This window comes from Nomascus leucogenys, chromosome 14, assembly GCF_006542625.1.
Source record: "Nomascus leucogenys isolate Asia chromosome 14, Asia_NLE_v1, whole genome shotgun sequence".
Classification (NCBI taxonomy): Eukaryota; Metazoa; Chordata; class Mammalia; order Primates; family Hylobatidae; genus Nomascus; species Nomascus leucogenys.
Window position 1 is genome coordinate 36904851 of NC_044394.1, and position 20137 is coordinate 36924987.

The 20137-nt window shown below is 40.9% G+C and overlaps 1 protein-coding gene across 5 annotated transcripts in view; it reads right to left on the minus strand.

The window, feature by feature from the left end:
- The window catches only part of EXOC6B (exocyst complex component 6B), a 652095-nt gene that overhangs the window by 10272 nt on the left and 621686 nt on the right, over positions 1–20137 (minus strand). For 2 of the 5 annotated variants that reach the window (XM_030828176.1, XM_030828174.1), the window contains exon 21: positions 7773–7895. The exons of the other annotated variants lie outside the window; for them this stretch is intronic. In XM_030828176.1, the coding sequence (XP_030684036.1) occupies positions 7773–7895 (123 nt within the window). The remainder of the gene's footprint in view (positions 1–7772; positions 7896–20137) is intronic. 5 annotated transcript variants of the gene reach the window in all.

The following is a 20137-nucleotide window of genomic DNA, read 5'->3' on the forward strand; positions in this document are numbered from 1 at the left end:
GATCCTTGAGGAATTGCCACACTATAGCATCAGTATTTCTGTCCTATGGTCTTCAAAGACCACTCAAGACAGCTCCACTTTACTTGCTTCCTGGGACCACAACAGGCACTGAGAGTACCCCTTGTTCTAAAGTTCTTTCAGTACTGTGCTTTACATATTTCACTATGTTTTCCTGCAACTCCTAGGGAAAGAACTATGAAAAAGGATAGCGTTTTTTCAATTAAAATTTCTTTCACAAATTAAAAAACTCTAAGAAGCCTTTTACTATTTGCCTATTGAGGAGCTGATAAGAAAAGTGAATGAATATCAGAAAAGTCTAATTGGAAAACCATTTCTTAAAGCTATTTTAGATATTACTTTTTCAGCATATATGGACACATACATGCATGTAATAAAACTACCTTCTTTTTAAATGAATTCCTAATTTCTGTGATGGAATTAATGTATTAGTATTTCAGATTTATTACTAATACTACCATGTATTTCTGGTTAATGACACATGGGAAGTCACTAGTGGACAGTGGATAGAAGTTCATGGCTTAGCTCTAAGTTATGGGATCTTTGGGGTGTCGCTTTTCTGGTCGGAAACCTGTGGCCAGTGGCACCTTTGCCTGAGTTTTGCTCTGGCCCACTGGGTTTGTTCCACCCACTTGGCCTGGGAGGCTGAGCTCACGCCTGCCAGGGACACTGGAGTCAGGTGTGGAGCAGCAAGGGGTGTGTGTAAGTGTGGAGTCCGGCCACTGCACAGTCAAGACATGCTGGGTGCTGCCATGGGGTGGGCAGCTCCAGGTGCTGGCATGGGCACCAATTCTCTGTGAGAATGCAGCTGGTCCAGATGCACTGCATGCAGCTTTCCTGGATGGCACCAGGGAATGTGGCAGCACCCAGAAGCATGGAGATGCCAGGAACCACAGGGCCCCAAAGAGGGAGTCACAGCCCTGGCTCAGGGAGCTCCCAGGTCTGGGCTCTACAAAGGGCTGCAGCTCTTCTCTCCTTCTCTTCACCCACAATGTGGCAAGCAGGGGGCATATTTCAGCCCTGTTTGTGTTACCCCAGCTCTTTTAGCCTTGCCATTCAGTGGGTCTCAAGTTCTTGTCCTGTGACCAGGAAGAATGAGGTACACAGACAAGTGGAGGGTGAGCAAAATGAAGAGATTTATTGAGCAATAGAACAGCTCAGAGATGACCCACAGTGGGAAGCTCCTCTCAGTAGCCAGGGTGTCCCAGCAAGTATTCAGCTTCTAGCAGAAAGGGTTGCTCCTCTCTGCAGGCAGGTTGTCTCAATAAGTGTTCAGCTATCAGCAGAGAGAGTGGCTCCTCTCTGCAGCTGGTCGTCCTGTTGTCTTTCTGTCCTCTCCTCTGCTCTGGCTGAGCCCAGGGCTTTTATGGGCCTCAGAGGGGAGGAAGTGCATGCCAACTGGTCCACAGGCAGCCAAGTCCCTACTCTGGTCCGTGGGACTGGCAGCCTGGCCACAAGCCTTCAGGCCTCACTGGGGACCTGCCCCCTTCTGCCCAGGAACCTGTCTGCTTTCTGCTCCCATTCATGGCACCTGGGGTTGGCCCCAACTTTGCTCCGAGACTGGAGCGGCACTGACAACAGGGAGAAGCCATGCAGTGAGAGCAGGCACTTCCAAGCCTACAAGGGCAGGGAGGGCCTTCTCAGGCCCCCAAGAGTGAAGGGATGCCTGGGTCTGCAGCCACGGTTTGGGTGGCTGCAGCTGTGCTGGGGGTGGAGGACCGGGTTCCTGCCTGCTCCGTGGAGCAGGAGGCCTGGGTCTGCAGCTGTGGTTTGGGTGGCTGCAGTTGTGCCCAGGAGGGTAGGGCTCTTGCCTGCTCCCCAGCTCCCACCAGCTCCATGGAGTATGCAGCCCCGGTCTTGCCTCCCTGCTGCAGCCAGCATGATGGTAGTGGTGGGCCATTTAGGGCAGCCACTACCATCATAAGGATTTCCATTTTTGTCTTCCTGCCAAAGTCAATGCCAATGGTGAGTCTAAGAGCTCTGGAATGACAAGCTATCTAATTTATTCCACTACAGTCATGGAAGCTACATAACTCTATTAATATTAAGTTCAACCACCATGAGCCTACAGATCACACTCTGGGTCCATGTTGCTTCCCACAGTCTTTTAGGGTGGCCCAAAGTTAGGTCTTATGGCCTTCTCTGAGACAGATGGACAGCGAGTGGACTCTGAGGGTACTTAACTAAGTTAGCTGCTTGGAGGCACACTTCTACTGGATTCCATAAAACAGTGTTAGAATGAACAGCCAAGAAAACCAGCAGGCCTATTTATCCATATAGTACTTTGATTTCCAGACTGACTTTCAAGGTCAATCAGGCCCTCCCAGCCTGATTCTCCACATACAACAACCTTGTTAGATTGCTATAAATTCTCTTGCAAGAACACTCAATTATCACTAGAGACCACTAATGTTTCTTTTTTACTTTTAAATCTTTCATTTGGAAATATTTCAAATTTATCAGAAAGTTGAAGGAATAAGCATAGTATAAAGAGCAACATATTGCTTCCATCCAGATCCATCCGCTGTCAATATTCTACCCCACATGCACCAGCACTTGAATTCTCTTTCTCTTCACATACATACACCCATGCATGTACACATATGCTATTTCTTTTCTTGAGTTTCTTCAAAGTAAACTGAGACTTTATTCCCAAATACTTCAGTGTTTCTAAGGATTAGGAATATTTTCTTATATAATCACAATATAATTTTCAACTTCAGTTAATTTAATGTTGATATGATCCATATTCAATTTTGTAAGTTGACCTACTAATATCCTTTATAGCCTCTTTTATTTTTGTTCCACTACATGATATAATTTTAGGATTGACTATTATGTTTAGTTGTCATGTCTCTTTAGTTTCCTTTAATCTGGAATATTTATACAACCTTTCTTTTTGTTATATAATATTGACATTCTTGAAGAATATAGTTCCCCTACCTCCATTTTTTCCCAGTTTGGTTTTGTCTAGTGGCTTCTTATAAGATTCAAGACTGAATTCTTTAGCAGAATACTGTGTAAGTGATACTATGTCCTCCTCAGGGTATCACCTCTGGAGGCATACAAATGCTCACTTTTCCCCTCATTGGTGATATTAATTTTGATCACCTGATTAAGATGTCTGATTTCTTCCAACATCTGGTTATTATGTTTTCCTTTGGAACTGTGAAGATTTGGAACTGTGAAGACATTCAAATATCTGTTATCCAGTGAGGATTCTTGCCTAACCCCATCTTTACTATGATGGCTGCAAACTGCTGATATCTCAACACCATCCTTCCTTGCACATTTGTGAGTTGTCACTCATTCTACTGTAAGCAAGTACTCTCTCTTCCCCGCTATTAATCTATCTATCCATTTGTTATTGGCACAAACTCACCACCGTGCCCCTCCCCTCCCCTTCCTTCCTTTCTTCCTTCCTTCCCCTCTTTCTTTTCTCCTTTCCTTTCCTGTCCTGTCCTTTCCTTCCTTCTTTCTCTTTCTTTCTTTCTCTCTGTCTCTCTCTCTTTCTTTCTTTCTTTTTCTTCTTTTTTTTTTTTTTTTTTTTTTTTTTTTGAGGCAGAGTCTCGCTCTGTCGTCCAGGCTGGAGTGCAGTGGCGCAATCTCGGCTCACTGCAAGCTCCGCCTCCTGGGTTCACGCCATTCTCCTGCCTCAGCCTCCCGAGTAGCTGGGACTACATCTTTTTCTTCTTTCCCTCCCTCCCTCCCTCCCTCCCTCCTCCTCCTTCCTTCCTTCCTTCCTTCCTTCCTTCCTTCCTTCCTTCCTTCCTTCCTTCCTTCCTTCTTTTCTTTTTTCCTAAGAGACCAGTTCTTGCTCTGTTGCCCAGGCTGGAGTGCAGTGGTGCAATCATAGCTCACTGCAGCCTAGAACTCCTGGGCTCAAGTAATCCTCCCACCTTCACCTCCCTGAGTAGCTAGGACTACAGGCACACACCACTAAGCCCAGGCTAACTTTTAAATTTTTATTTTTGTAGAGATGAGGTCTTGCTATGTTGCCCAGGCTAGTCTGGAACTCCTGGGCTCCAGTGATCCTCCTGCCCCAGAAAGTACTGATTTCTAAAGTTACTTAGGTTAGTTATTTTCTTTGTCATTACTTTCAATATGGTTGTGTTTTTCTTTTATAATTCAGCTATGTTCATTTTTCACTGCTTGTGTTCCATTTTTGATTCCCCCACATTCCAGTTGATTTTCATTATTAATTTTGGGGTATGTGAAACAATACTATAGTTCTGAGAGTAACAGCAATATAAAAAAGTGTTCTCAGAGAAGTATTACTCCCTCCTCATCCCAACCTGTTCCCATTCTCCCCACTTCTTTCTACATATTTCCTATTCATTCCTGTAGATAACCAATCTAGTTTCTGGTTTATCCTTCTTTTATTTATTTTACACCAATGAGCAGAAACATATATATTTTCTTATATCTTCCTCTTTGTCTCTTGAAGGGTAGCATATCATAGCTACTCTTTTATGCTTTGTTTTGTCATGTAATGGTGTATCCCAGAACTCACTCCCTAGAAGCTCATTCCTCATTAATGATTATATTCTTGATTTATTCATGAAAATGTGGTTTTTGTAAACTAGGTAAGTAAAGTCATTTTCAAGGGACAGACCAGACATTACATTTTGGAGCATTTCATGTTAACTTGGTAGAATAGGAGAGTGTTAGATTTTTAGAGTAGGAAATTCTGATAAATGCTAAGGCTAATTCAATCAAAAGCAAACTCAACCCATCATTAATGATGCTTTGATTTCAAACACAGAGTTATCTGTTTGTGGTATTTAATAGAACAGGGGAACTAAACTAGTGTAGTAGTTGACGTAATACTTTATAAGCTACATAGGTTAATTAAAATGGTAAATTATGTGATTACTGGTTACTATACAAAGATGTGTGTAAGTGGAAAAAGATATGACAAGGGGAGACATTTTTAATCAGTTTATATATTAAACAGGCCACTATGATAGGATACTTTTTTTTCTTCCTATATAACTTTTATCTGTGTGACTCTTAACTAGGGCTTTGGCAAAGTTCTAAAGCTGCCTCTGCTATATTTCCTTGTGTATTTTTCAGAAAATTCCCTTGGCTTAGTAAGACTCAAATTGTAATTCTGATTTCATGGAGGGTGGGGACAGTGGAGAGGACCAAGAACTAGAAAGCATAAGCAACTTGCTAAAAATCACAAAGTAGACAAGTGGTAGAGACAGTTTGTTGGCTCACACTCCCCAAGATGCCACAGCTGGTTTTTTGTTGTTGTTGTTTTGTTTTGTTTTGTTTTTATTTTTTAATCCTGATTGATTCTGTCTGAGTTAGATACTCATCTGAGACTAGGCCAAATTTCTGAACAGACTTTCTTTTTTGCAAGAGTAGCTGGGAAAGAATAGAAAAATCCAAACAAGCCAAAGTGAAAACCAGTCCAAGGCCATACAGTGAGTTAACTGGACAGAGAACAGACAGCATTATAATAGTAGAACAAATGCAAAGTTCCAGGAACGACCTTAGGAATGCGATTATTATTAGGATAAAGCAGGACTCTGTTGATCCTTGTTAGTGCACACAAATATACATGTCTCCAGCAGCAAGTCTAGAAATAATTCAGATGGATGAGTTGCTCATGACTAAAGGATTAGAAGGAAATCGTCAAATAAAAATTATGGGCAATATTCAAGCAAACCATCCTGGGGGTACTTAGGTTTTCTTTGGCAGAAAGGATTACCCAAAAAAACTCAGAAAATAGAAATGTGGAGCCTGGTGGAGAATGGCCTGCTTGTTCCTCCTCCTGGACTGTCTGTTACCAAATCAATTCATATCATGCTTATTCATGAGTGAAGAGAACTGTTAGACGTACCCTACCTTCATTGCCAATTCTTGGCATATGAGCCTCATCTCCCATGTAGACGGGAGCTCCCCAAGGATGGGGATTGTGTTTTCTCCTTCTGACTCCTCAACAGCACAGACTATCAAATGGCTAGATTCTCAGCAGGTAGTCAGCAAAGACATGGCACATGGAATTAAATAGGTCAGCTAACATTTTGTAGCAATGATACTGGCTAGATGGTGGGAGAGACTTATACTTTGTGCTTCTCATATCAAACATTCAAATGGACCAAACCTAGGCTCCTCTTGCCCAGCACTAGAAGAAAAGTTGTATAAGGAAGAAAGAAGCATCAAACAGGAGAGGTGATACCTATGACAGGTGAGTGGGAATCCAGTCCCAGACATTTGAATTCAAGGTTCCAATGGAAGATACCTATGACTAATGACTGGGAACACAGCAGATGTTTGGTGACATGTGGGCTGGGTCTTAGTAGGCAGCATGGGGCCTACCTCATGTTAGAGAAAGCCTCCTCTTTCCAGAAAACCTGCAAAGATTCCATGGGAAGCAAAGGATAGTATGAGCTAAGGTAGGCATGCAGACAGACACAGATGCTAAGACACACTGACAGTGGCCATACCCCTCTTCCCCAGGGGTGATTTTCTTTACATGTTTTTGCTTGAACAGGAACACTGAGTCCTGTAGAGAACTGTGCTCCCAAAGCAGGTGCGTCCTTGAAGTAAATTTGATGCAGGAAAACCTGAATTTGCACTTTATATACATTCCAGAAGAATTCTTCATGTTAAACAGGATAGACTACAAAATGATTTCAAATAAAATGCTTTTCTGGGACACTTAACATATAATCCAAGAAAAATTCTAAAAATTCTACCTCTTCAGAACATGGCCACTGTATAAAGTGCAGTCCACTTTGACTAACATACAGAACACTAACCCCGGAGAAGCTTCATTTGTCCACTCCCTGCCTTTGACAGGATGAAACTAATTACATCATTATAAAGTATTTTCATAATTACTGATCCACATCTGCCTTTTTTTGGAGGCAGTAGAGCACAGCAAAAAGGGCCCCAAGGCTGAGGTTCCTCTGACTGATAGTGTGACCCCAGGCATGACACCAAATCTGTTTTTCTGGTTCAGATGTGGAATCATAATAGCTTCTATCAGCAGCTGAAAGCAGATTAAGAGAACAATTGTAAAGTCTACTAAAAAGCATAGAATTGACCAATGACCCATTTGTGTTTATTGCCCAAGATTTCCTCCAACTCCTTGTCTCTGGTGCTGGGCCTCTGTGATTCAAAGAAGGGCATCCTGAGTCTGCCTCCCGTCTCCTCAGGAGCACTTCCCGACACAGAAATCTGGGCAAATGTAGAAAATGGAAAGCAGGGCTTATTTCAACAAACATAAATTGAGTACCAACAATGTCTCAGTCACTCTTCTAGGTACTGCATATGAAACGATGTTAAGACATTATCTCCAGTCTTGAGGAAATCATCTGGTAAATAAATTGATACAGAATGATGTGAATACCCTAACAGGTACTCTAACAGGTTATAAAGAAAGTTCAAAAGAAGGGTGTCTAAGCCTGGGCCAGGTAGGTGGTGAGTGGTAGGATGGGGTGGGAGTGTCAAGCAAGGAATCTGACATGGCTAGATCTCTCAGGAGTGCTTTGGGAATAACCAAGACAAATGAGGCCTCATATGCTAAACTAAGGAGATTGATTTTAGCCTAGAGACTTCTCTGCTTGTTCTCATCACTGCTGCTACCTGCTTTTTTCTAGATTAGAAGATGGAAAATCTAAAGTCACCACCTGTTGTAAATAAAGTTTTGTTGAAACACAGCCATGTTCATTGATTTACATAATTATCTATGCTGCTTTTATGCTTTAATAGCTGAGGTAAGTAGTTGTGACAGAGACCATATGACATGGGAAGCTTAAAATATCCACTATCCAGTCTTTTACAGAAAAGGTTTGCCTGTAGATCCAAGGCAGGGAGGGCAGTGTGCTCTGAAATTCTCTCCGATGTAAGGCATTTAATACCTAGTAAAGAAAGAAGAAAAAATGGCTTTAGGGAGACCCTTCCCATTGTAATGAGATGGCATAAAATTCATTATCTTAACAACTGGCATAAAAATTATTTTTGGGAGAAAAACATGTGTGGGGAAATATCCTGCTTGGTGAGACCCCCAAGGTGCCAAGACATCTAGTAGATGAGGTAGAAGGAATTTGGTATTCTGGTTCTTGAGAGGCAGAATGTGAAGAGAGGAGATTAACTAACATGTGTGAGAAGGGCTAAGAAGAAAATCCTTCATGGTATTGTGGTTCCAGACAACTGTGGAGACCTGGGGAATCTAGTAAGTGACTTTTCAAAACTGTTTGCTGTGCAATTCATGACACAATCAATCTTCTTTACAAACCCAACCCCTCAATCCTGGTCTTCAGACAAATCCACTCTGCTCCCAGTTGCTTGGGTGAATGATTTCTCTCTCTCTCTCTCTCTCTCTCTCTCTGTGTGTGTGTGTGTGTGTGTGTGTGTGCGCGTATGTGTGAGTGCACAACTCAGAGCAGAAGCTGTTTCACACCTAGAAAGCTGCAGAACTGCCCTATGGAACTGGGAGTGCAGGAAGCAAGAAGGCTGGAGGTATCTACGGATTCACAGAAATCCGGAGGAGGCCTTTGGATTTTCCATAGGCTATGGAACTGTGGTAGAGAGAGGTTCCAAGTTTTTCTGATCACTGTAGATTAAGGGGGTCAAGCTTATACCTGAGCTTTGCAACAACGGCCAGTAACAGGTTGGTTCCTAGCCCTACGTCTGACCTCCTCTTCTTTTCCCTAGTTGAGTGAAGGAAGAAGAGGGAGGGGAAGGCACAAAGAGTGGCTGTGCAGCTCCCAATTGCCTATCAGCAGCTTCCTCTGAAAGGGAACATCACCCTGAGAAATATTTATTTGCTGCATAAATGTGGGTTTATAGGTTTTCTGTCTAAACTTTTCACCTTTTCTCTCTTGGTAAAGAGAAAAAAAAGAAAGACAGGGAGGCTTCAGAGTCTTCTGTTGTTACCAGATGGTGCCTAGAGGAAGACTCCCAAATAAAAATGCCAACACCAAGTATTCCTTTGAGTCAGAGACTGTCCTGTAGAGCCATTTCTCACTGATGACAGCATCTATCCTGCTGCAGGGACCAGAAGGAAAACCTATTATCACACTGGCTGATAACAACCATGTACACATATATGTTCAAGGGGAGGATGGGAGGCCCCTGTCATGGGCTGACTGAGTTGTCCCTTGTTGGGGTGGCAGAAGCAGGCAGGTGTGAATTTTGAATGGAACTGCTGCCACAGATGCTGTAGGAGAAGAAGGTAGGAGCCATGGACCAGTGTTTATTTTCTTTCAGTATAGTGTGACTTGTTAAAGGTTCCTAGGTGGGTGAATTAGGGACTATATTATTGAGTTGTTAACTAAACTACCCTCCCTCTCTGGACAAAATGACTAAGCGGCTTAAATAAAATCCCTGCAAAGAGACCACAGAGTGAAGACAATATTAACAATGTAAGCATAAGCAAATATCGAGAAAATGGCAGAGCTCAAAAATCTCCTAATCATAATACAAGCTCTTTATCAGCCACATTATAAAATAATAATAGTAATAAGCTATTCAGATTTGGTAAGTCAGTCCCCCAAATCTGAAATTATCAAAAAAGCTATTTATATTATTTGTATTCATTATTATGAAAAATGAACTTTACTTAACCTAAGTACATATTGTGCCTTGAATTATTAATATTAGTATGTGTGTATGTACAAGCAGACTTTCGAAGGTAATGATAATGTTCTGTCTATTAAACTGCAGTGGGAAGAAAGTTATACGTGGGAATAACCTTTTGCAGCTAGTCAATGTCTAATTATAATTTATTAGTAAATTTTTATACACACAACTATATTAGCAGTAAGCCCTTAAAATGTCTTTTACCAACAGCGAATTTTCAATCAAAAAAACTTTGGAGACACTGGGTGATAACCTGCAGGGAAAACTACTGCAAATTCATAATGAAAATGATTCAAGTTAATTTTATAAATGGACATAGGGCCAATAAGAAAAGAAACATATTTCAGGTTCAAGCCAGTGTTGTCAAGCTGCTTAGAACACCATGTTTTTACATGAGCTAAACCAATGGCCTTCAGAACAGATCTCAAAAGAACTCTTGCCTCCAAGGAAAACCAACAGAGCATTAAGGGCCTGCTCTCTGACAGAGCAGGCTGCCTCCTCCTTTTCTCCTTTCTCTACTGGCTGGGTCCATTTTGAAAAGGACTTTTCAGATCAGGCCAAGTACAATTACAAGGCAGAGAAAAAGAAATTTATAGATATTTACTGAGAACCAACCGTTGGCTAAGTGACATACGTTTAACTTAGATAATGTTATTGGATCCTTTACATAATTCTGTGAGATAGGTTATTATTTTTCTAGATGTGAATAAGAAAGTAAATAAATAGCAAAGTAGTAGTAAGTACAAAGTAAGTAGTAAGTACAAAGAAAGTAGTAAATAGCAGGCCTTATATATGAATTTAAGTCTCTTTAACTCCAAAACTACTAGATTTGAAGTTAAGTCCCTTTAACATCCTTCTACTATGCCAAGAGCTCAGGTCTCCACTGTTCCCCATAACTGTTCTCATTCCTAACAAAAGCAGATGAACCAATACATCTCTGAGTTCTTTCATATGTGTCTTTTGCTTAAGCTATGCCAGTACTTACACAATTCAACAGGAAACAACACTGAAATCAGATTACTACAAACCTGGGGTGCATGGGCCAGGAAAGTCCAAAGTGGGGACCATATTTAAATCCTGGTATGAGGCAACTATGACTGTGTGACAAGGGCTGGTTGAATCATTGCCTGGCTTTCCTAGCCTTTATTCATGTTTAAAGCTGGAAAGAACCTCCAAGAAGAGCAGAGCAGAAACTCAATGAGATTCCAGGAAGCAACAGAATTCACTAAGGGAACCACATGAAGAGAGAGTGGTGCAATAAGTGTGAATATCAGACCAAAGAACAGAGTCCCACCCAGAGCTGGCTAGTGAGTCACTGTGATTTCTAACAACCACTAGGCTGTAATATTGAGCCACTCACCACGGAAGATTGGAAATTCATTTAGATTTTCAAGGTGATTTTATTAGACAGCTGACTTAAAGGGTAAGGTTACCTTACAATTCAGCACCACACTCAATTCCAAGATCCTCAAAGGCAATGCATACAAGCAGGCCCAGTAGGTAAGTGCTTGCTAAAAATCTTGGCCAAGTCTAAGAAGCAAAACTTGCTGAAGACTCTTCAGAAATATGTGTTTGTATTTGGGAGGCTGGGGAAAGTGAAGAGATAACGTCTTAATTTTTCTCTTTGTCTTTGCTCACTGTGAATTTTTATAGGCAGAGGGTAAGGCTGGCTAAGGGCCTGTGGCAGGTTTCAATGACCAAGAGCAGTTAATGCTCAAAGAAACAGTGAAGTTTTAAACTACCTAAACCCTAGTAGGACAAATAGCTTCCTCTCCACCGCCATTCCCCATCGCCATGAATACCCTTCCTTTTCTATCACAATCTCCTTTCTGTCCTCATATCAGAAACTGTCACAGTATCACTTCTCAGAATTCTCATCTAAGGGGTCAAGTATCCTATATGAAACAATTTTTGCCCGAATTCTGCCTGGCATTTTCAAAACATCCTGAAACCCTAGACCTTTTAGTTTGTTCCATATTATCTGTCTTTTGGTTAACAAACATACCATTAGTCATCCTGCTTTCCTTTGGTAGCTGCAGACATATTCTTTTGGCTTTTGAGAGGTTTTTATTTTTATTTTTATTTTGAGACGGAGTTTCACTCTTGTCACCCAGACTGGAGTGCGACAGCACGATCTCGGCTCACTGCAACCTCCACTTCCCGGGTTCAAGTGATTCTCCTGCCTCAGCCTCCCGAGTAGCTGGGATTACAAGCGTGTGCCACCACTCCCTGCTAATTTTTGTATTTGTAGTAGAAACAGGGTTTCACCATGTTGGCCAGGCTGGCTTGAACTCTTGACCTCAGATCCGCCCGCCTTGGCCTCCCAGAGTGCTGGGATTACAAGCGTGAGCCACTGCACCCAGCTTGAGAGATTTTTAGACTTCCGAAATAGAAGAGAGAAGACCAGTACTGTAGCCCTGGATTTGTCATTAGTAGCCTTGCAGCTCAGGATTCCTTCTAAAACTCACATTTACTGATGACCAGATATCTAATGTCCCTCCAGCTCTAAGATTCTAAATCTAATGGATTTCTTTTTAAAATAATTTTTTTTTTTTTTTTTGGTAGAGACAGGGTTTTGCTATATTGCCAAAGCTGGTCTCAAACTTTTGTTCTCCCACTGTCTTGGCCTTCCAAAGTGCTGGGATTACAGGCACAAGCCACTGTGCCGGGCCAGTGAAGCTATGGTATAGAGAGTAGTTCTTAGCAGTTAGCAGAAATGGGGCTGATAAAATGATAGACTGTGAGGAATTGTAGAGAACTGTACTATTATTTCATCTTGCAGAGGAGGAAACTGAGGTCTGGAAAGATTCATTATGGCAAAGCTACCATGAATGGGGCTGTGGTTGGAATACAGGGCCCTGGTTTGAATCCACTTTTCTTTCTAATATATGATGCAATTTAATCAGCTGGAGGAGAACCAAAATCCTTGAGAATAGTACACAGGTCAGGTGTCTAGAGGGGTGAAGGAGAAGGAAAGGGAGTTTCGTTTTTTAATTAAAAAATAAAAATAAAAGAGAATATAAATTCCATCTTACCTCAGTGTACAAATGTTAATGATTTGTCCAGTTTACTTCAGATCCTCCCTTTGTTTTAAAAAATAAAACATCATAAATAAAGGTGAAATCCCCCTGCCTTCTCTCCATTCTTTCACCTTCCTGATGAAGGCTGCTATCATGATTTTGTTATGTATCTGCTATATGTTTTTATGCTTTTAATAGATAATATATGGTAATGTTCTGTTTTTTAGTTTATATATATATATATATATACACACACACACATACTAGGTATATATATGTGACATTATGCATAATATTCTGCAACTTGCTTTTTTCATTCAATCTTATGTGTTCAAGATCCATCCATGTTGATCCATCTAAATCTAGTTCATTTAACTGCCAAATAGTGTTTTCCACCATAGAAGTATACTTAAATATACTACAATGTATTCATCAATTTTTTCATGAAAGAAATTTGTACAGTTGTGTTTCCAGATGATAGAAGAATGGGGTGTTGCTTGTGCCCAGAAAGCAGGCAGCATGCTAGGTGAGTATGGTGAGGTTATCAACCTTTATCACTATATATGTGAAATGATGTAAAAAAAATAGCAGGCCATTTAGTGAACCAGCTTAAATACTCCCTGAATTTGATCCCACGGCAAGTGGCAGAGAAAACTCGGATGATTAGTTCAGGAAGGACTCTTAATGAGATAACTGAAAGGAAATTCATCTCTCCTTGGAAGAGAACATGCAGAGGAATAAAGAAAGCACAGTAAAGCTGACATCACTATGCCTACCCCGACCAGAATTAAGATAAACACAAACTATTTCTTCTCTGAATTGTAATGTTAGGGAGTTATATCCCCATTTCTACGCCTTTGGGAATGGATCAGCAAGTCTCTATAAGATTTTCAAAAGTATTTGAGGCTGACCCGGGATGGTAGAGAGGAACAGGCTCTGCTTCCGTAGTTACTGTGTGAGGTTGCAAGTTATTGAATTGAGAGTCCAAGTTTACATTTTCCTTGAACTTCAATAAATTGCTGAATTTCTTCAAGATGCATCTAAGTGCCCACTAGCAGTGTTTGGGTTGGACGGGAAGAAGATACTAGGAGAAAAAAGAAACCTCCTTGTTGTGGGAAAGCTTGGTATCATTCTCAAAGATGCTAGGATGGAAAGACTTCTTGCCTTATTCTACACAGACAAGCTTAATCTTCTAATTTCTTGTGTGGCTAGAGCAATAAGGTCTTAGTCTCTGATGGCATGGGAGCCTTGATCCAACATTAGAGCTATGTATTTATCATTTCTGGTCTATAATATGGCTTGTTGTGGGGCAGTTTTGCAATCAGGTGAATTTTTAAAAACCTGCTCCAATTTCTTGAATAAGGATATGAAAGGAGATACAGTAAGTGAAAGCACTTGAAAACTTCATCTTCTTATTATAGTTAACAACACCATTACCACAGGGTATCATTATCATTCAAGGAGATTTTAAAAAAGCAACTAAAAACTGCCCTTTGTGAACTTTAAAACAACAGGAGTTGTTCTGACTTTTGCTTCAATGTAATATAGACAGCAGCCCCTGGCTTTCATCCAAGTTACAGTTCCCTTCTCCCGACCCCAGAACCATCACGTCCATATTCTGTGTGAGGCCCAGGACAGATAGATATTCTCCAGATTAGCATTTATCCATATGGCTTGTTCTGTGGAAGCAGAGTTCCCTCTAGGACCTTACCAAGGGCCAGATCATAAGCAGTGATTATTTGGAGGGGAACACCCACAGTTTATACCATGAGCAAGCTGTGGGAGAAAAAACCTATCTTTTTACCTGAGATCTCTCCCATGTCTACAAGAAAATCATTCAGAAGTAGATACTAAGGTGACATTGAAAAATCACCTTGTTTTAGCCAGTCTCCTTGACTAGTCCTGCTCATCTAGTGACAAGCCACATTTCTGACTTGAAGATATCTTTAGCAGCTAAATATTCCCCAAACTTTCCCATCTCCTGTCCCCTTTATGGATTTCACAAACATTTTATAGCACTGATCCGGGGACAGAGGGTAGGGAGTTTAGGAATCCTGAGAGTCACACTGAGGAGTGGTGGTGAGGCAAATCCAGATCATTCTGCCTAAGAGCCGGCCAGTTCACGACGTTCATCGTTTCTCACTTTTGTGCCTTTGGACAAATTACCTCTCTCTAAAATGAAAATAATATTTGCCTTAGTAGAGCATTCAGCATAGTGCCTGGCACGAATGTTCAGCAAATACTGGCGATGATGATGATAATGACAATGAAGATGGCAAACTTATTCCTGTCTTCACTCCTTCACACTTGCTGTTCTGATTTACAATGCCTCTTCTTTTCTCTTTGTCCTATCTAAATCCTTCCCATTCTAAGAGAACCTTAAGAAGTCCTTTTCAATCAGTCCCAGGCACAATATTTCAGTTGGTAGTATCATAGCCTATCTTAAATTATGAATTATTTCTTTTGTCTTGCCTCCCTAGGGAGATTATACGCTCTTTAAGAACAAGGATCTTTTTCTGTGCTTCTATCTGACACATATCTGAGCCCATGGTATGTGTGATATACTCAGCATTGAGTATAGTCAAGGGAATTTCTATTTGCTGGTCACAGAGTGGTACGAAGCACAGTACAAAGGGAATTTCACAGCTACAGTCTGTGCCTTTCTGGCTGCTCAATTGGACTTCCATTATCAATTCATACAACTAAAATGGTCCTATATTGGCTACAGGAGTAAAAAGTCTATATTCCCTGAATGAGCCTCAAATGAGTAAGAGATTATAGACGTTAGTTCAAGATTTAATACTTAACCACCAATAATTCACTAAGCAATTATTCCTGCTCCTGATATTGAAGAATGAATTGTATTCCCACATTCCCAAGAGGGCTGCTGAGTTACAAAAGAGGTATGTCCCCCGTGCATGTCTGTACTGGCCTAGAGGCTCTGGACCATCAAGATATTGAGATCATGGCAAATAAGAGTTGGTAAGAAATCATCAAGTGGCTACTGCTCTTCTGTAAGTTGTTGACGCTCAGGCTGTGGGCCTTCAAGGTATTATACACTGCATCTGTAAGCTTCTGGAATTCTCTGGCCTGGAGGCCTTTCTGCAAATGGGCTGGAAACTATAGCATAGCCCTACAACGGGAAGGAACTTCCAATGGAGTTCTATCTTGATGCTGTCTTCTGCTTTCTCTGGATACCAGCAAAGTCCCTGTCCTTCTTCTTTCTATCTCTAAGGTCAGATAATAGACACTCTCCCCTTTCAGCCTGTGAGCAGCTTAAGGGCTTGTCCATTTTTGTCTTCTTAGTGTTTAGCACTGTGTGGTAGAGTAGAGAACGATCTCAAAAAATGTGTTCTGCCTGATGATTGTGAGAAAGTATCGTAGGAGGCCACCATTGTGGCAAGGCCCTGAATGTATTACAGCAAACACCTCTCCCTGAACTCCCCGCCCTCTGGCTCCTTGAGGTTCTCTGGGGTCCCGGGGTCTTGCTCCACGAGGTTCTAAGCCTCTGCTTTCTGTTGGTGTTTCTTCACGTTCTCCAAAAGGCAGAGAATGGGTGGAAAGGCTCAGCCACAGGATATTGGACTGTTTACAGTTGGCCAGGCCAAGATTAGCGTGAGCACAACATATGCCAAGTTCATTGGAAGTTACATTTTCTCTTTGTTTACACATTAAAGGGGAGAAGACCAGAAGAAAAAAAAAAAAAAGCAGGTGACCTCCTGTTAACCTCAGCCGTCTGCAAAAGGCTGCTGCCCTCACCTCTGAATGAACTTTCAGATTATCTCAGACAAGATTCACCTTGCGCTGAACTTGTACGCCTGCTCTGAAGCCCCCAGTCACGTAGCTGTGATTAAACATTACAGAGTGGCCATAAATTTACAGAAGTATTATTGTGCCTTGCTTTCCTCTTCTTCTTTGGGAGAGGAAGAGGGCAATGGGTTTGGGGTGGGGGGAGTTAAAAAAGGGAAACACACAGTCAAACAAACAGTTCCTTTTCACAGCTCTCAACAAAAGAGAAAACATTGCATAGGTGTCCCAGAAAGAAGGGGAAAGAAATTTGGCCATAAGAGAGAAATTAAAGCTCTAGAAGACTGCAAAAGCCTAAACTCAGTGGAATAGCTGAGGTGCTCCTGGTCCCATTTCCAGACAGTCTGCAAGTCTACAGATGAAACACAAACCTGCTCTGGTCCTTGCTCCTGGCTTCTCTTGAAGGGTATCCCTGAAATAATACTTTTGCCAGAGAGAGAGAGAGGAAGAGAGAGGGCATGAGGCAACTGACAGAGCAGCAGGCAGGGGAAAGAAGGCTGCAAGAAAACACAGTTCGTTTTGTTCTTTGAGCTGCTATGAGAGATGAGGAAGCCCCAACATCTGGGACATTTAAACAGAGACTGGATAAAGACTAGACCATGTTCTAAAGGAAACACCCTGTAGCTGTACCCAGGAGACTGACCAGATGACCTAAGAACATTTATTTCTATGATTCACTATTTTATGCTTAAAGTAGAAAAAAAAAAAGGATATTCCACTGAAGTAAAATTTGTTAAACCCTCTAGGATTCCAAAGCCAAGATACGCCTGCAAAAGGCCTGTGCTGACCATGAAACAATGAGACCTCTATAACCAGAAAAGGCCAGGGAGTGCTCTATTTAATCCAAAAGAATTGTAAAAATTGGTCAGGAAGCCCAGACTGAGGTGATAGGTGCTGGCCAGCAAAGCCACCTTTGGAAAGGAGTCGTTCTGTCTCTGGTTACCCTATGGCAGTGACAGGGGTGCTAAAGAGGCTCATTGTTTCTATAGTTGGCAAGGCCTTGCCCATAAAAGCATGAAAGTCCAGGGTCCATCCACATGAGGAAGGCAGCTGATGGCTTAGCTTAGCTCTGACTCTCGGCAAGATCTCTTGCTGCTTTTAAGAATCAGCCAGGAGTCAAAAAACAGGCCTGTGGAAATTCTCAGGCATTGCCTCTGACACACAGAGATGAGCCAGGCAGTGAAATGGCCAGTGTCAGGGCAATATTGGGGATATTGAAGCTTCGCGTGGGAGTTCTGAAGTCAATCTCTGGTCCCCAGGGGCAACCTGTGTTCAAAACTCTGGCCTGGACTTGGAGAAGAAAGAGAATGGATTCCTGCCTCTCAGTGTGAGTTCTGTGAGAGATGAGACTATTGGGTAGAAACACAGGGGAAAAAGGATAATAAAATGTGCATTCATTGCGAGCCAGATGGGCCAGGTATATATTAAACGCATTATTGGTACAGTCTCAATTAGTGTGATTCTAAGAGGAAGATACTATTTCTCATGCCTATTTTACAGATAAGGTAATTAAGGCACAGGACAATTTAAGCAACTGCTCAGAATCACACTGCTATTAAGCAAGGAAGTCAGAATCAGAAACCAGGTCTATCTGATTCAATGCATCTTTAAATATGAGAGTACAATCTTAGAAACATAGAATCAAGGAAATCTACCAAAGTTCATGCTAGGCAGACTGAATAAAGTGTCCTCCTCCTTTTCCCACCATCCTTCAAGACCCTGCTTAAGTACCCATCTCCTTTAGGAAACCTCCTTGAACACTACTATCAGTTCCTTAGATTTATCCCTTCTCTGAACTCCATTTGTACCTATTGTTCATGGTGCACAGGAAGCACTATATCACATATTTCTCTATTCTTCCAACTGTTTGTGCCTCACAGTTGAACTGTTGATTATGTCAGTAAACCCGATGTTGATATACAGAGAAACCCAAGTGTTTTATGCTCATATCTCCCAGAATAGAATGTCAACTCTTTGAGCAAGGGACACACAGTAGGACCTCAACATACTGTGACTAAACTCCACAGAGACTAACAAAAAGCTCTTGATGTATTAAATAAGGATACACTTTATAATAAAGAGAGTTGTTCATTAGTGGAATGTGTTGGAACAGAATGAGTGAAATGTACAAATGTGTGAAAGTAGAATAAGTTCTACTTCTTCAGTATTTTTCCCCAAGATAATGTAGTTTTATTGTATATTTTCTTATAAAAACAATATATGCTTTTTGCAAAAAAAATTCAGAAAAAACTTATTTAATTCAGAAAAGCGTAATGGGAAACCATCATCCATAAACCTCATTCCCTAGCCATAATGACTGTCAACAATTTGGTATCTAGCCTTTAACACTTTTTTTCTCACCAAAATAGAGCAAATTATAGACACTGTCAAAAGCAGATTTTTCCCACTAATTCAGAATAGACATCTTTTACATGTAAATACATATAGATAAATGTAACCAATTTTAAAGACTCCACAGAATCTATTTTTAACAGCTATATACTGTACTAACTTGAACAAATCCCTTATTGATGGGTATCTTGAGTTTTTTCCCCAATCTTTTTCTACATTACCCAATGTCTTGATGAAAATACTTGAATATACATCTTTGTACATTTCTTCAAGTGTTTCCTTAGGGAATAGTGTGAGTTACAATACAGCACAGTGGTTAAAAGTGTCAACTCTGGATCTAGATAGCAACTCATCAGCTTTGTGAACTTGGGCAAGTCATCTAACCTCTATAATCCAGTCTCATCATTTATATAATTAAGATAATAGTACATATATAATTAGGTAGGCATGCATATTGAAATAGTTAATTCACTCAAAAGCACTCAGGACAGTGCCTTTTATGGAGTAAATGCTGAACAAATGTTAGCAATGATGGTGATAATTGATGATGAGGATGATAATGGTAAATTCCTGGAAGCAGAATTCTAGGTCAAAGCTTTTGATACCCATCAATAAACTGCTTTCCAGAATAGTGTATCAATTTACATTCCCATTAGCAGGTATCACGGTGTTTTTGAACGGAAGTATTAGATGTTTTGATGAACATTTGTCAAAATACTAGAGGGACTATCTCACTAAACAAAAAGCTTTAGGTTTATCATTTCAATGATCCCTTTCTATCATAAAATACCATGCTTCCTTGCCCTATTCCTAAATCATATAAATGTAATGAAAATAATAAAAACAAGTTGAAAATCCCTGGAACACCTTAGAAGGAGAGTGCTAACCTGCACTTAGAAAGTGCTTTATAGTTCACAAAATATTTTCAAATATATTCTCATTTTTCGGTTCAAACACCACCTAACTTATTGGCTATGCAAATTTATACTCTCTAACTGGGACAAGTGAGTGATGATTAGATTACAAAATAGCCAAAGGGATGTCAGGTCTCATCTTTTTAAAAAAAATTTCAGTTTTTATTTTAGATACAGGGGGTATATGTGCAGATTTCTTACGTGGGCATATTACATGATGCTGAGGTTTGGGGTACAGATACCATCGCCCAGGTAGTGAGCACAGTACCCAATAGGTAGTTTTTCCACCCATGTTTTCCTCCCTCTCTTCCCCATCTAGAGGTCTGCAGTGTCTGTTGTTCCCATCTTTATGCCCATGTGAGCTCAATGTTTTGTTCTGACTTATAACTGAGAACATGCAGTGTTTGGTTTTCTGTTCCTGCATTA